At 36.7% G+C, this 14,414-nt stretch overlaps 1 protein-coding gene and 1 pseudogene across 3 annotated transcripts in view; one reads left to right on the top strand and one right to left on the bottom strand.

The window, feature by feature from the left end:
• The window catches only part of Nup62cl (nucleoporin 62 C-terminal like), a 70,790-nt gene extending 57,403 nt beyond the window's left edge, over positions 1-13,387 (top strand). For all 3 annotated transcript variants that reach the window (XM_059251088.1, XM_059251087.1, XM_059251086.1), the window contains exon 9: positions 13,215-13,387. In XM_059251088.1, coding sequence (XP_059107071.1) covers positions 13,215-13,309 — 95 coding nt within the window. In that variant the 3' untranslated portion in view covers positions 13,310-13,387. The remainder of the gene's footprint in view (positions 1-13,214) is intronic.
• LOC131899617 (heterogeneous nuclear ribonucleoprotein A3-like) lies at positions 6,262-7,322 on the bottom strand (annotated as a pseudogene).
• Positions 13,388-14,414: the final 1,027 nt, after the last annotated feature.

Here is a 14,414-nt window from a genome sequence, read left to right as displayed (position 1 = left end):
CTTAAGTCTATTCGGCCGCTACTTGAATTTCAATAAACTGAATGTCTTAAAAGTAGCTCTGACTAGTCAGAGGATAATCTCATATTCTGTCTTCCCCTTTCCTCCCCTCTCCCCTCTTCTCTCCTTTTCTCTTCACTCTCCTTTTCTGAGTTACAAGGAAACATTAATTATATTAAACTCCAAAAATTCAAAGTTATTGTCAAAAGCAACTTAACCTTGTATATAGGATATACTTTGCAATAGCTAAAACCTTAACATTTGGTATATACCTGGGGAGGTTAAAGTACGACAGTCACAAATCTGAGGCCAGCCTGAATGTCATAGTGAGTTCCAGGCCAGCTTTAAGTACAGAGAAAAAAAAACTGTTTCAAACAACAGCAATAACAAATACCCTATTTATATGTTTTGGTCTGTTTTGTTATTGGAATTTTCTTGAGGTCAATTTAGATTCACACAGTTGTAAGAAATAATACAGAAACCCTATTTATTATAACTTTACTTTTCCCAGTTATAACATCTTACAAAACTGTAGTAAAATGCCATAATCAGGATACTGACGTTGACTCAGCTTGTCATGGATTTGTTCAGTTTTAATTGGATGCATGTTAATTATACGTAGCTTTATTTCGTATGTGTAGGATTTTATATGTATCACAACTGCAAAAATGCTCAACAGTTACATGCCACATGGCTTCTTCATGTTTCCTTTTTATTGTCATGCCCATCTTCCTCCGATATGATCCTTGTCTTTCCACTGAGTTCTAAACTCCTGGAAGTGACTAATCTAGTCTGTGTTGCTGAAATTTATTATGATTTATTATAAAAATAGAATTGTACAGAATATGACCTTTGAAGAATGACTTTTTCTCCATTCTGCAAAATTCCCTAAAGACTGAGTTTGCTTGCTGAATATATCAATAGTTTGACTCTCCATGTTGGTAAGTAGTATTCCAGTATAGGTGTACCACAGTTTAACTGGTTATTAATCTCTCTAGAACATTTGGGGATAAATTGAGGAAAGCTGCTATGAACATTCATGGACAGATTCTTAAATTGATATAAATTTTCATTTCTCTAGGGTAATTGTTAGATCCAATGGTAATTACATGTTTACTTGTTTTGAGACAGGGTCTCATGTAGCCCAGGCTGGCCTTGAGCTCACTGTGTAGCTGAAACCGGTTTTGAATTGACTGATTGATTAACTGATTGATTTTGCTTTTATCCCGAAGGTTTTTCTCTCATTTTTTCTGAAAATTTTATCTTTTTGTGTCCTAAGGTTGTGATCCATTTTGGTTTCATTTTGTATAATAGGTTTAGATCAAAGGCTTTTTGTTTATTGCTTTTGCCTGCACTCGTTCAGTTGATCCAACACTGTTGGAAAAGCTGCCCTTGGTCAATTGCGTTTGTATTATTTTCTTATTATATTTGTTTGTTTATATGTATGTGTGTTCACATGCCACAAACACACATGTCAAAGTCAGAAGACAACTTGCATAACTCAGTTCTCTTACCATGTGGGTTACAGGTATTGAACATGGGTCCTCAGGGTTGGTGGCAAGCACCCTTACCTGCTGAGCCATCTTGTAGTGTGAATTTCTTTTCCTTTAAAAGACAAGCTCTGACACCATAGCCCAAGTTGATCTTTAACTCACAGCAATCCTCCTGCCTCAGCCTCCTTAAACCTGTTATTGCAGACATAAACCACCATATCTGGCCCTTGAATTTGCTTTCATGCTTGATCAAAATCTGTTGGTGTATACTTGAATTTTTTCCTGAGGTCTCTATTTTGTGGACCTTTGTGTCTTTCCCCTTAAATATTACACTACCATCATTGTTGTAGCTACATTATAATTTTTAATATTTATTTTCTTCAATCAACAGTGTTTTAGCTATTTTAGTTCTCTTTTTTTTCCTACAGATATTTTTATGGTATTTGATAAGGATTGCATTTGAAGCTTAAATTTTAAAATATAGATGGATTTGAGAGAATTAAGACCTTAAGTATATAATGAGCCTTCCCAGCCACAAACATATTATGTCTCAAAATTTTACTAGGTCTAATTTGATTTCTTTCATCATTTTGTAATTTTTTTCACACACTTTACATAGTCATTTTTATTTTATTTGACTTACACCTTATTATTTTGTTTTCTTTACAGTGATTTTTAAGTGATATTGTGTTTCATATGTTCATTGGTAATATATAAAACCAATTTTGTTTATTGATCATCTATCTTTTGATCTTCTAAGACTGAGACTGGAGAGCTGGTTTAGTTGTTAAGAGTATGTGTTGCTCTTGCAAAGGACAAAGGTTCATTCCCAGCACCCACACAGTGGCTCACAACCATCTGTAACTCCAGATTCAGGGGATCAGACACCCTCTTCTTGCTCTGTGGGCAACAGACCCGCACATAGAACATATACATACATGAAGGCAAGACACTCATAAAGTAAAATAAATAAATCTAATTTTTAAAAAATGACTTGTGCCAGGTGGCGGTGACACATGCCTTTAATCCCAGCACTCGGGAGGCAGAGCCAGGCAGATCTCTGTGAGTTCGAGGTCAGCCTGGTCTACAGAGCGAGATCCAGAACAGGCACCAAAGCTACACAGAGAAACCCTGTCTCAAAAAACAAAACAAAACAAAACAAAACAAAAAAGTAAAAAATGACTCACTTTTGTTTTTGTTTTTGTTTTTCAGATAGGGTTTCTCTGTGTAGCCCTGGCTATCCTAGAACTCACTCTGTAGACCAGGCTGGCCTAGTCTAATAGAGATCCACCTGCCTCTACCTCCTGAGTGCTGGTATTAAAGACATGTGCCACCACGCCTGACTTATGACCCACTTCTTAATTATAGTTTTTGTAGACTTTTTAGAATTTTCTACATAGGCAATTATGATATCTTCAAATAAATATTGTTTCATCCTTTCCAATTTTTACGCCATTACTTCTTTTCTTGCATTTTTTGCACTGGCTAGAACTTGCAGAAATTCTTTCAACTATGAGAAATGAGAGGAGACATCCTTGTTTGTTTCTCCCTCCTTCCTTTATGTGTTGCTGAGATTGAACCTAGGGTCTTGGACTTTCCAGGCAAGTACTCTACCACTGAGTTAGAGCCTCAGACCTAAGTTTATTTATTTATTGCTTTCATTTTTTTGTACATTTCTGGTCAAATATGCAAAGCTTTCAGTCTTTTATCTTAATATACCAACATTAGCTGTAGGGTTTTGGTGGATGCTCTTTATCAAGCTCATGTAATACCCATCTATTTCTAACTGGCTTATTTTATTTTAATCTTAAGTAGGTGCTAGATTTTATCAAATGCTCTCTCTGTATCAATTGTTATATTATTTTTCTTATTTAATTTGTTTATATAATGGACTCAGGGACATTTTTCAGATACAGAGTTAGCCATACATATGCGGAATAAAAAAAATCTACTTTTATTTAGATCTATTTTGCTACATGTTTTTAAATATATGGGCTATTTTAAGTATTCTACAGATTTATTGGTCTGTAGTTTTCTCTTTTGTTTTTGTACTATCTTTGCCTGACTTGGGTATTAATATTGTCTTCTATTTATTAGGATTTGTGAGAAAATGGTGTTAATTCTTCTCTGAGTGTTTGATAGATCTTCACTGAATCCATTTGGCCCTGGGTATTTTTGTAGGGGGAATTATCATTTGTTTTTAAAACTGTTCTGATAGTGTGTTTTATCTTGGTTAAGGTTTGAAACGTAGTGGTTTCTCAAAGAATTGATACATTTCCTGTTAGGCTGGTAAGTTGTAAGTATAGCGTAGTTTTATAGTTTTGTAGTGGCATATCCTGTGTCTTTCCTGACACTGGTGACTTATGTTTTTCTCTGCTTAAATTTCCCCCTCTTGCCTAGAAGTTTATTAATTTTATTGACTTTTTTTTCCTCAAAGAATTAGCTTTTTAGCTCATCGATTTTTCTCTACAGTGGTTCTGTTTGCAGTTTTATTGCACTCTGCTCTTGTCTTTATTATTTCCTCCTTTTGCTTGCTTTGTGTTAATTTTGTCCTTTTTCTGGTTTCTAAGGTAGGCACTTGGAATATTGATTTGAAACCACTCCTTGTTTCTAATGGTCTTCCTTTAAAAAGGCATTTCTCTCAGCCAGCAGGATGTTTGACCCCAGTTGTCATCACCAGCCATAACTTTCCTGAATGCTTATTTTATTTTCATCATCAAAACTCTGCATTAACAAACAAGGCACCTCAAATTAAATTAAATTTGCCAAAAACCATTTGCTTCTTAGTTTTCCTATATTAAATACCTACCATCTTTGGTATATAGATATAGATAGATAGATAGATAGATAGATAGATAGATAGATAGATAGATAGATAGATAGATGATATACATATATTATAAATTTCACTTTGATCATTATTTTAATTATGATCATACAAGAGTTGTTCACAGCCTAGCACATTACGTTTTTTTTCTTTTGCAAGTTTTTGTTTACTTTTGAATTTTTTCCCCATTCCCCTTTTTATTGCCTGTTTTGCTTGTACTTCAAAAACCAAGTAAAAATTTGAATTCAACGTTCAACTGCCAAAGAAAGCAACAGCAGAGCACACACTTAGAGCTTGAATGAAGTTGTTAAGCACTAGCTGGTGGGCACAACAGTAGACATTTTTCATATATATGTATGAACTTAGTGTCTAGAACTCTCCTCAACCAGGGTCTCTGAACAAACACCAACATGTTTTTGGGTGAAATATATACAAAGAATAACGGTGTGTTCTTTGGGGATTTAAGCATTCACGGCTATCCAAATTCAAATTTAGACCTTTGAGAAGTGAGGTGCTCACAGTAAGCAACTGTGCTACATTTTCCACTGCTTTGTTTTGGACAATGACACCTTAACTATCCTTGGCTTCATCATGCAGCAAAATGTATAGGGTATAAACAGGAAAGCATGCCAGCCAGTGAGGGGTTCAAATGAGTGACTTTTCTTCCTGTGCCCTGAAAAGCTGTGTGTAGGGGGAGACTAAATCAAGGAAAGTGACTAGATCAATGTGCTTGGGTCTTGGAATTTTAAAAAGCAGAACAGACCAGGTATCCACCAGTTTGCTCAGACACAGCAGACTTAGTGGTCCTGTATTAAAAAGACTGTTAAACTGGGAGATGAAATACATCCACCACTCTTTAGTAGAGGGCAGTATAAACACTTTATATCCCAAACTATTGGCAGCAGTTTCAGTGTGATCAAGGTCAATGTGGAATGGAGATGTTCTTAACACGGCTAGGACTCAATAAATCTAACATACTAAAATCATGATTACATTTTGAAAGAAAATGCACAAAAACCAAATAGGAACTTTTGAGATCTTTTTCATCTGAAAGTAATCTTAATGCTATTAAATTCACAAATATGCTGGTTTTTGTTTTTTTTGTTTTTTGGTTTTTTTTTTTTTTTTTTTTTTTTTTTTTTTTTTTTTTTGGTTTTTCGAGACAGGGTTTCTCTGTGTAGCTTTGCTCCTTTCCTGGAACTCACTCTGTAGACCAGGCTGGCCTCAAACTCACAGAGATCCGCCTGGCTCTGCCTCCCGAATGCTGGGATTAAAGGCGTGTGCCACCACTGCCAGGCTTATATGCTGATTTTTATTACCCAATTCTAATTATCTAAAACACACACTGAAAATACACAAATATCTGTTCTCTCCACATGTCAGCGCCCATTCATCATGGTTTTTGGAAATGAGGAGAATAGATTCCCCTTAAATTGCAAGTCAGTAGGTATTTCTTTACAGTTAACTTTAGCAAAGTTCATACAAAATAGTAATTAACAATGATCTTCTTTACTTGTTAACTCACAAGGAAATACCTTCAAAACTGCATTTTGTACTAAAATGTAGAAAAACTGAACTACACAAATATTGAAAAGTAAAAATTCCTTAATTTTTTTATTCCTGATATCACTACCACAATTTACAGGGCAATAGACCTGATATAATGAAAAGACAAAGAAAAAGAAAAAGCTACAACAGATAAAAGGCCTCAGGGATGTACATCTAATTGACATGACATTGCATGAATCAATAGCTGCATGTTTTACAAACTGTGGCTATGGCAGTCCTGAACAAGAAGGGTTTCCTGTTTAAGCTGCAGTAACTTTTCTGACTATGGATCATCGCTCCTTCTGTGGCAGATTTTTACAGTTCCTCTAATGCATTTAGGATGACTGTCTCAAGGTAACCTGCAGCTTCCCTGACAACTCCTCCCTCTCTCTCCTGCTAAGAACTGTAGACCTTTTCTGCTGTTACTTTAAACCTTCTGCTACCATATCCACCACTTCCAACACCAGATCCATAGCCACCACCATAGGGACTGCCTGAGCTTCTTCCACCAAAACTGCCCCTTTCATGGGTCCATAATTTGATTGCTGTTGTCCACTATAATTTCCAAAGTCATTATAGTTCCCACCACCACCATCATTACCTCCACCAAAATTTCTTCCTATATTGTAACCTTCATATCTTCCTCCACCACCACCATATCCACCACTTGGTTTCCATATCCTGTTCCACCACCACCATCATAGCCTCCTCTACTACTGTAACCAAGACCACCAGTAGAGTTGCCACCATCACCTCCAAATCCCTTATATCCACCATCACCACCTCTATAACTACCTCTGCTGCCACCACCTCTACCACCATAGCCTCCTCTTCCACCAAAGTTTCCACCACGACCCATAAAATTGCCAGATTCACCTCCACGACCTCTGTGATCCAGCAGACTGTATCTCTTGTTTAGAAAGGGCCTTTTTCACTTCACAGTTATGCCCATTAATAGTGTAGTATTTCTGAATAACAATTTTATCAACTATGTCATAATCAAAAGTTACAAAAGTAAATCCTCTCTTTTTTCAACTCTGCCTGTCTTCCATAACTTCTATGCTTTCAATCTTGCCATACTTTTCAAAGTAGTCTCTTAGATTATATTCTGCTGTATCTTCTTTAATACCACCAACAAAAATTTTCTTCACGGTTAAATGGGCACCAGGCTTTACAGAATCCACTCTAGAAACAGCTCTCTTTGGTTCCACCACACGCCCATCAACCTTGTGTGGCCGAGCACACATTGCAGCATCTACCTCTTCAACACAAGAGTAGGTCACAAAACCAAAGCCCCTGGAACGTTTTGTTTGGGGATCTCTCATTACCACACAGTCTGTAAGTGTGCCCCATTTCTCACAATGTTCTCTTAAGCTATGATCTGTGGTTTCAAAGCCCAGACCACCAATAAACAGCTTCCTCAACTGTTCTGGTTCCTTTGAATCATGGCCTTCCATTTTGAGACCGGACTCACCTCTTCCAACTTGAGTTCAATATCTACTTTTGAATTTTATTTTTACTTTTTTTGCTTAATTTTCTATATACTTATCAGTAAGTCAGTACCAACATCCCTGCTTTTAAATTATCTAGTTCAAATTCCAAGACTCCTCTCTTCCATGATCTTATAATGTCCATTGTACTGTTGGTTTTCTGGGATGTTTATTTGGTTTTTGATGGTGGTGGTAGTGCCTGGGATTGAGCCTAGGATCTACGCATACTAAGCACTCTCAGCCCTCCTCCATTGTACCTTCTGGAATAGTTGCTGTCTTGAAGTGTGAGTCTTGAACTTGCTCTTCAGCTAAGTTCCCTTTTCTGCACAGTTATTGTATTGACAAGTTTCTTTTATAGCTCTTGTTTCTGGTCTCTTTATTTATCCCTTGGTTCCAATATGGCACATATTCCAGTAGCTTCCAGAAAGACTGCATGGTATGTCAATATTTTGATATTGTCTATCTCTGATAATAATTTCTTTGCCTATGTGATCTCTGTTCACTTTCCAGAAACATACTTCATCTAATGTTTGGTTCCCTGAACTGATCTACATTTGTATTTTTTCCTAGTGTCACTATATTTTTGCTCAATTTTCTGGATCTGCACTCTTACCTCTTATTCCAAACCTTTTGTTGCTCTTAACTTTCAGCCACAGTTTTCATATTCAAGAGCTTGCTGTCATATGATGACCGTGTGTATGTGCATTTAGTAGCATTCATTCCTGTTTCTTAGATTCAGGATCATCCTGATGGGGTTAATTTTTTTTCAAAAAATATTTCTTTCTTCTTAATTTGTTGCTTTCAGCTTTTCATTTTGTTTTAATCTCTCTCAGATTAAAAAGTTTCCCTCAGCTGGGCAGTGATGGCGTACGCCTTTAATCCCAGCACTTGGGAGGTAGAGGCAGGCGAATCTTTGTGAGTTCGAGGCCAGCCTGGTCTACAGAGTGAGATCCACGACAAGCGCAAAGCTTACACAGAGGAACCCTGTCTCCAAAAACCAAAAACCAAAAAAAAAAAAAAGTTTCCCTCAAATATTCTTATACTCAAGAAAGCTACGTGAAACATTTTGTACCTGGGGTTGTTAATTGACTGTGGGATAATCTGATTAGATTCCCCCACCCTCTTTTTCCATTCACTGGAGGACTTCTAGCCACTATCTTTAGAATTCCTTTGTTTAGCCGGTCAAAGTCTCTGAAGAAGAATCTTCCGGTCCCTGGCTGTAGGTTAGTAAGGCCTGTGCTTAGCCAGCATTCTTGGAGCTGTCCAGGAGTAGACACCCCACGCTCCTTTGTAGGTGTACGTGTAAGCTCTCGGAAACTTCTGTTTAATCCTTACTTTTAGTACAGAATGCCTGCCCTTGACTTGGTCTGGTGTCTCTGATCCATGGTTTAGCTTGTTCACCGTCTTCAAAGGAAAACCTTCTTCTGCAGAGCTTGAATAGGGAGTATCAGCCAGATGTTAGATAGGGAGGAGAAGGAGGGTGCGCTTCCTAGTCACGCGCCCTGTTTTCAGCTCCACTTGGAACACCATTTGGAATTATCTAGTCCTACTAATTCCGTTTTTCTAGTGCAAAACTTGTTGCAGTTTTTAAAGTGTTTTGCTCCTTTCTTTGTATCCTTAATGTTTTGGTGCTTTTCTCTTTTACTTCGTTTAAAAATGTCTTTACTACTATTTCACAGGTGTGCGGGCTTAGTCTGCAGAAACCTTTGTTTGTGGTGGTGTTTTGTGATCCTCCCTTATCTCGTCTCACTCCAGTTCATTCCAACACTTCTGTCAGAATGATCCTCCTTGGGAAATGATTACCTCTTTAGTGAAGCCCCTCTACTTTTGATTTTTAACTTACTCACAGAGATTATGCATGAATGTTTCTGTATTTTCAAAATGTAGCTTTGACCTTAGGGTTTAGTAGACAGTTAACAATTTATTTGTCCCTGACGTACCCAGCACAGTATATTCAACTTATTATTGTTACTGTTATTGTTATTGTTGTGGAGGCTATGGCTGTGTGTGTACATGTGTGTGTGTGTGTGTGTCTATGTGTGTCTGTGTCATTGAAGGTCAGAGGTCAGCCTCAGTGTCATTCCTCAGGAGCCATCCTACCTTGTCCTTTGAGACAGGATCTCTTACTGGGACCTTGGACTCATCATGTAGGCTGGCTGGCCAGCAGGCCCAAGGAATCTCCTGTCTCCACTTCTGTAGCACCTTTTAGAAGGATGTGGGGACTGGAACTCAAGCTCTCATGCTTACACAACAAGCCTTTAGCCAACTGAGCTATCTCCCCAAACCCTCAGCTTTTGGTGAAAGAGAAGACACAAAGCTGACAGCTGGCAGACCTGTATACATGGGTATCTTTTCATTCTGCTAATGACTGCTAAATATTTGGATACGCCATAGTGTTTATTTTTATTTCTTCTATTTTTTACATCATCATAATATAATTACATCATTCCCCCCTCTTCCCTTTCCTTCCTCCCAAACCTCCCATCTACCCCTCCTTTCCCTCTTTCAAAGTCATGGCCCCCTTTTAAATTAATTGTTGTTACGTGTATATATGTATACGTATATACATACAAAGGTTTTTTTTTATAGCCCATGGTTAAGTCTTAAAGTTCCCAATTTGTTTTTTATTTTAAAATGTGCTGTAATAAATGTACTTACCAATAGCTTTTTAGAATTTATTTGTTTTGAGGTTATATGTATGGATGTTTTGTCTATATATGTCTGTGTACCATGTGCATACTGCGCCCAAAGATGCCAAAAGAGAGCATCAGAACCACTCTGGAACTGGAGTCACAGATGTTTGTGAGCCACCATGTGGGTTCTGGGAACTAAACAGGAATGTTTAGCAACTGCTCTTTACCACTGGACCAACTCTCCAGCTCCTCTGTTGGCAATTTTAATACACACCGTGATTTGAGGATATAAATATAGTTCTTACAAGTTAAAATGCTAAATCAGAAGCAGTGTTCTTTTAAAGGCTTCTGGTGTGTGTGTGTGTGTGTGTGTGTGTGTGTGTGTGTGTGTGTGTGTGTGTGTATTTTCCTTCAGAAAAGGTGAACTAATTTGTATTTCTATTAGCAATTCATTCATTAGAGGACCCATTTTCTGAATCCTACAACTACCTTATAATTACCAGCAACACCGCCATCTCTTGACAAAACTTATATGCAAAAATACTGCTCTGGTTCAAGTTGTAGCTTTCTGGTTACTTACAACAAATATTTTTAAACATTTGTAAGCAATCTGCACATCAGCTAATGAGTTGCCTATTTGTGTTTCTGACCATTTTTCTATCAAGGTATTTTTTTCTCCCACTGCCCCAATTATTTTTCTAGGAGAAAGTGATAGAGTATAACAATGCTTTTGAGAGAACAGTATCTTCTTCAACAGTAAATTTAATAGTATTCAATGTTCATATGTAACTAATACATTTTAAAAATATTAATTATAGTAAAAAACTATTTGAATTTAATGACAAAAATCTCTTCTTTGTATAACCTTCTAGGAAAGTCTCCATACATCATTGCCTAAAATATTTGCAAGTCAGCCTAAGTTGCAAGAAAATATATCCCAAAATCAGGAGATGGGCTGGAAGCAGTTTTACCAAAATCTTTTGGTGGGGGAATATCCTGGTTTTTTTTTTTTTTTTTTGTTGTTGTTGTTGTTATTTTTGGGGCGAATCAACTTAACACAAACTAGTATTTGGGAAGAGGAACCTCATTTGAGAATATGCCTTCATCAGATTTCCTATAGGCAAGTCTGTAGGACATTTTCTTAATGTTAATGTGGGAATATCCAGCCCACTGTGGGTGGTGCCACCCATGGGAAGGTGGTCCTGGGGTGTTTAAGAAAGGAAACTGAGAGTATGTACATGGATGCATGCATGTATATATAAAGCCTACTGTGTCCATTTCGTGTTGCTCCTGTGTACATGTGTTTAGGGCTGGGCACTTGGGACTGGATTAACTCTCGGGGAGCTCATCCCTAGAGATAACTAACTCTCCCTCTCTCAGCAGCCATTGACTGCCTATACCTCTTCATCTAATAGCGTGGCCTTGGGAAGTCCCCCATCTATGTTGGCATGTCAAGAGCTCTGATCATGATGCAGGTCACACTTATGAAAATATATTGTTGCGATTTCATGCCTAAATACATACTTTGCCATTGACCCATTAGATAAGTCTGTGGAGTTGTACAAACATCAAGTATTCTAATATTTGAACATTTCCCTTGCTCCCAAGTTTCCTATTGGGATTAGAATTTTTGTTTTTGTATTTTCATTGTGTGTGTATGTGGCCCCAGTATATTTCTAAAAATGAAAAAAAAATGTGTATGGTATATTTTCTTTGAAGTGACTACTACTAACGATTTACTTCTACTATGATGTATTAACTTAATATATTGACAGAAACCAATCAATAATGCTGGTCTTGGGACCATGTGCAGTGTTTACCCTTAATGAATGAAAGTCCTAAAACATTTAAAGTGAGTTAATACAGAAATAGTCCTGGGAATTCAATTAGAAGTCATGACAAAATGTTTATAGTAAGCCTCCCTTAATAATGCTGACTTGTGTTTCTTGACATTTTATTGATTTTTAAGATTGTTATAAATGTACTCCTTTGCATTTAATATGTATCAATCAGCAAATTAGTAAATTGTGCTTATGTTGACATCTCTAGTCTGAAGTTAATGGCTCGTTGTACTGCTCTTTTATGCTTCCATCACATTAGAACAGTTATTTAAGTGGGGGGGGGATCTGGACCCTGCAGTTTGTTATTACAACAAAAGAAGAGATTTATTTAGTCAACTCATTATTCATTGTTGTTTTGTCCCTTCAGAAGATAACCATGATTTAAATTACCCATTCTTAGAGTGTGATCTTGCAGAATGTGTATATGTTATATGATAAGATGAGGCATTATGCTTTAAAAAACTGAATAAACATTAAGACTGTTCTGGTTGAGTGAAAGAAATAAAGTAGGTCAATTAAATTTTTAGTTTTTATTTTGCAAGACTTTTCTTTCCTTTGGGGTACCAACTATTATTTATCACCTACTAAACATTAATGTCCAGTTCTATTTGTACATTTTTATAGAAAATCTTTGATTAACATACTTCCTTCTGTAGTTGGAACTAGCTACTGCCAGGAGAAAGCAAGATGTAAAGTTCCAGTAAGCCACAAGCTACATGGCAAGGTATAGATTTATAGAAATGGGTTAATTTAAGATATAAGAGCTAGCTAGCAAGAAGCCTGCCATGGCCATAGTTTAAAAATAATATAAGCCTGTGTGTGTTTATTTGGGTCTGAGCGGCCATGGGACCAGGAAGGACACAGGAAAACTTCCAACTACATCCTTCAACAGTTTATTTTTCATGGCAGAAAAGTACTATTTGATATGGTAACTGTTAATAGCATTTTTCAGTACACTGCCTCTGAGCAAACTTAAAAAACCACCAAGGTAAATAAATCATTGGAAAACAACAGAAATGCAAATATTCCCAATGAACTCGTATCTTATAGGTGGCTCAGACCTACCAAAATCTATGCGTTCAGCTTAATGAGCACCCTAAATTGTACTTTAGGCACTGATGAGTAAAAATAAACAGCCAATACCCACTTCAACAAAACACAAACCTAAGGTGGACTGTTATTGTCCAAAAACTAAAGAGAACAAATAAAGATTATTCTCATCCACTGTTTTCACAGTTTCCAAAAGGATAAATTTTTTCTCTCAATTTCTAAAAATTAAAACTATTAAAATTGAGATGTTTGTATGTCATAATTGAGGGTAGGGTGTATTGTTGTGTCCCTGGAATGTGACTCTGACTAATGATTGTATGGCTTTTCCCCTGCAGGCATAATGCAGAAGAAGGTGAAAGAGGTCGCAAAGGCTTTTGAGGAGTATCATTGCAAGGAGCAGGAGTGCAATATGAAGTTTGCCTTTGAATAACTATCACCCTGACCCATTCCATTTGGATTATTCATCAACCCTGAATTCTGATGATATTAAATAAGAGTAGTGTTTATAGTTACTACTTATCTTTGATTGCAATAATTTGTGCATGTGTTTGATTATTTTTCATTTAAATACTGTAAAGAGAAGTATTCAATTTTTCTTTCAGAATAAAATAAAATCAAGGCTGAGGGCATAATTCAGTAATAGAGTGCTTACCCAGAATTAAGTAAAAGGTATATTAACCCCCTTGCCCAGGCAATTTGCTTATTAGGTATTGATTTTTTGTGTGTAATCTATATCTTACTTAGAGTCTACATCTTATCACCAGTACACACACACCAACTTCCTACTTAATTGTGAGAAGATATTTGCCAAAACATATATGCCACACAGTAAGGACTGGGTGTTTGTTGTCATTCGTGTGAAGTGCTGTAAAGTCTCAAGTGAAATTTACTGTCTACTCTGAGATATAATTTTTATCTGTGAAAGACTATATGGGCAATGAAAAGAAGTGCATCTTGATTTACAGCAAGTGTCTTTCAGGAGTTCAGAGAAGGCAATATGGTTTTATGGCTTAGAGATTTAATTAGGGCTTTTAGTTTTCTTATGGTTCTAGAGATCAAACTCAGTGCCACACTCTTGGATTATTTACCCAGCACTGAATTATGTTACTTTTAAGGGTAAGGTTCACATGATTCACTTTTGACTATCAAGAGATACCTCAGTGGTTCGGCAGTTCGGTTTGTTTTTTGTTTTGTGTGTTTTTTTTTTTTTTTAATCAAGATCTCACTGAATAGCCTAGGCTGGCTTGGAACTTGCCATCATCCTTCCTCAGTTTTCCAAGTATCACCACACCTAGGTATCCTGGAGATTTTTTTTCATGTGTTTGTTACAGCATATGATTTGGACCTGCTTTTTTGTGTAACTTTTTATGTTCTGAAAGAAAAAAGTCTTCTTCTTAGCTTTAAAACATCTTAGTCTCTTATGTCTCATTAAGTTGCTAACAATGTAATGTCCTAAAAGCAAAAATAAACGGATTAAAAGTTAAGTGACTGAACTGAATTTTTGTTGTCCCGAACACACATGACCACACTGAAGG

The sequence above is a fragment of the Peromyscus eremicus genome, chromosome X (assembly GCF_949786415.1).
Source record: "Peromyscus eremicus chromosome X, PerEre_H2_v1, whole genome shotgun sequence".
Classification (NCBI taxonomy): domain Eukaryota; kingdom Metazoa; phylum Chordata; class Mammalia; order Rodentia; family Cricetidae; genus Peromyscus; species Peromyscus eremicus.
The sequence above is the reverse complement of the archived record's forward strand: the minus strand, read 5'-3'. Positions and strand labels throughout refer to the sequence as shown.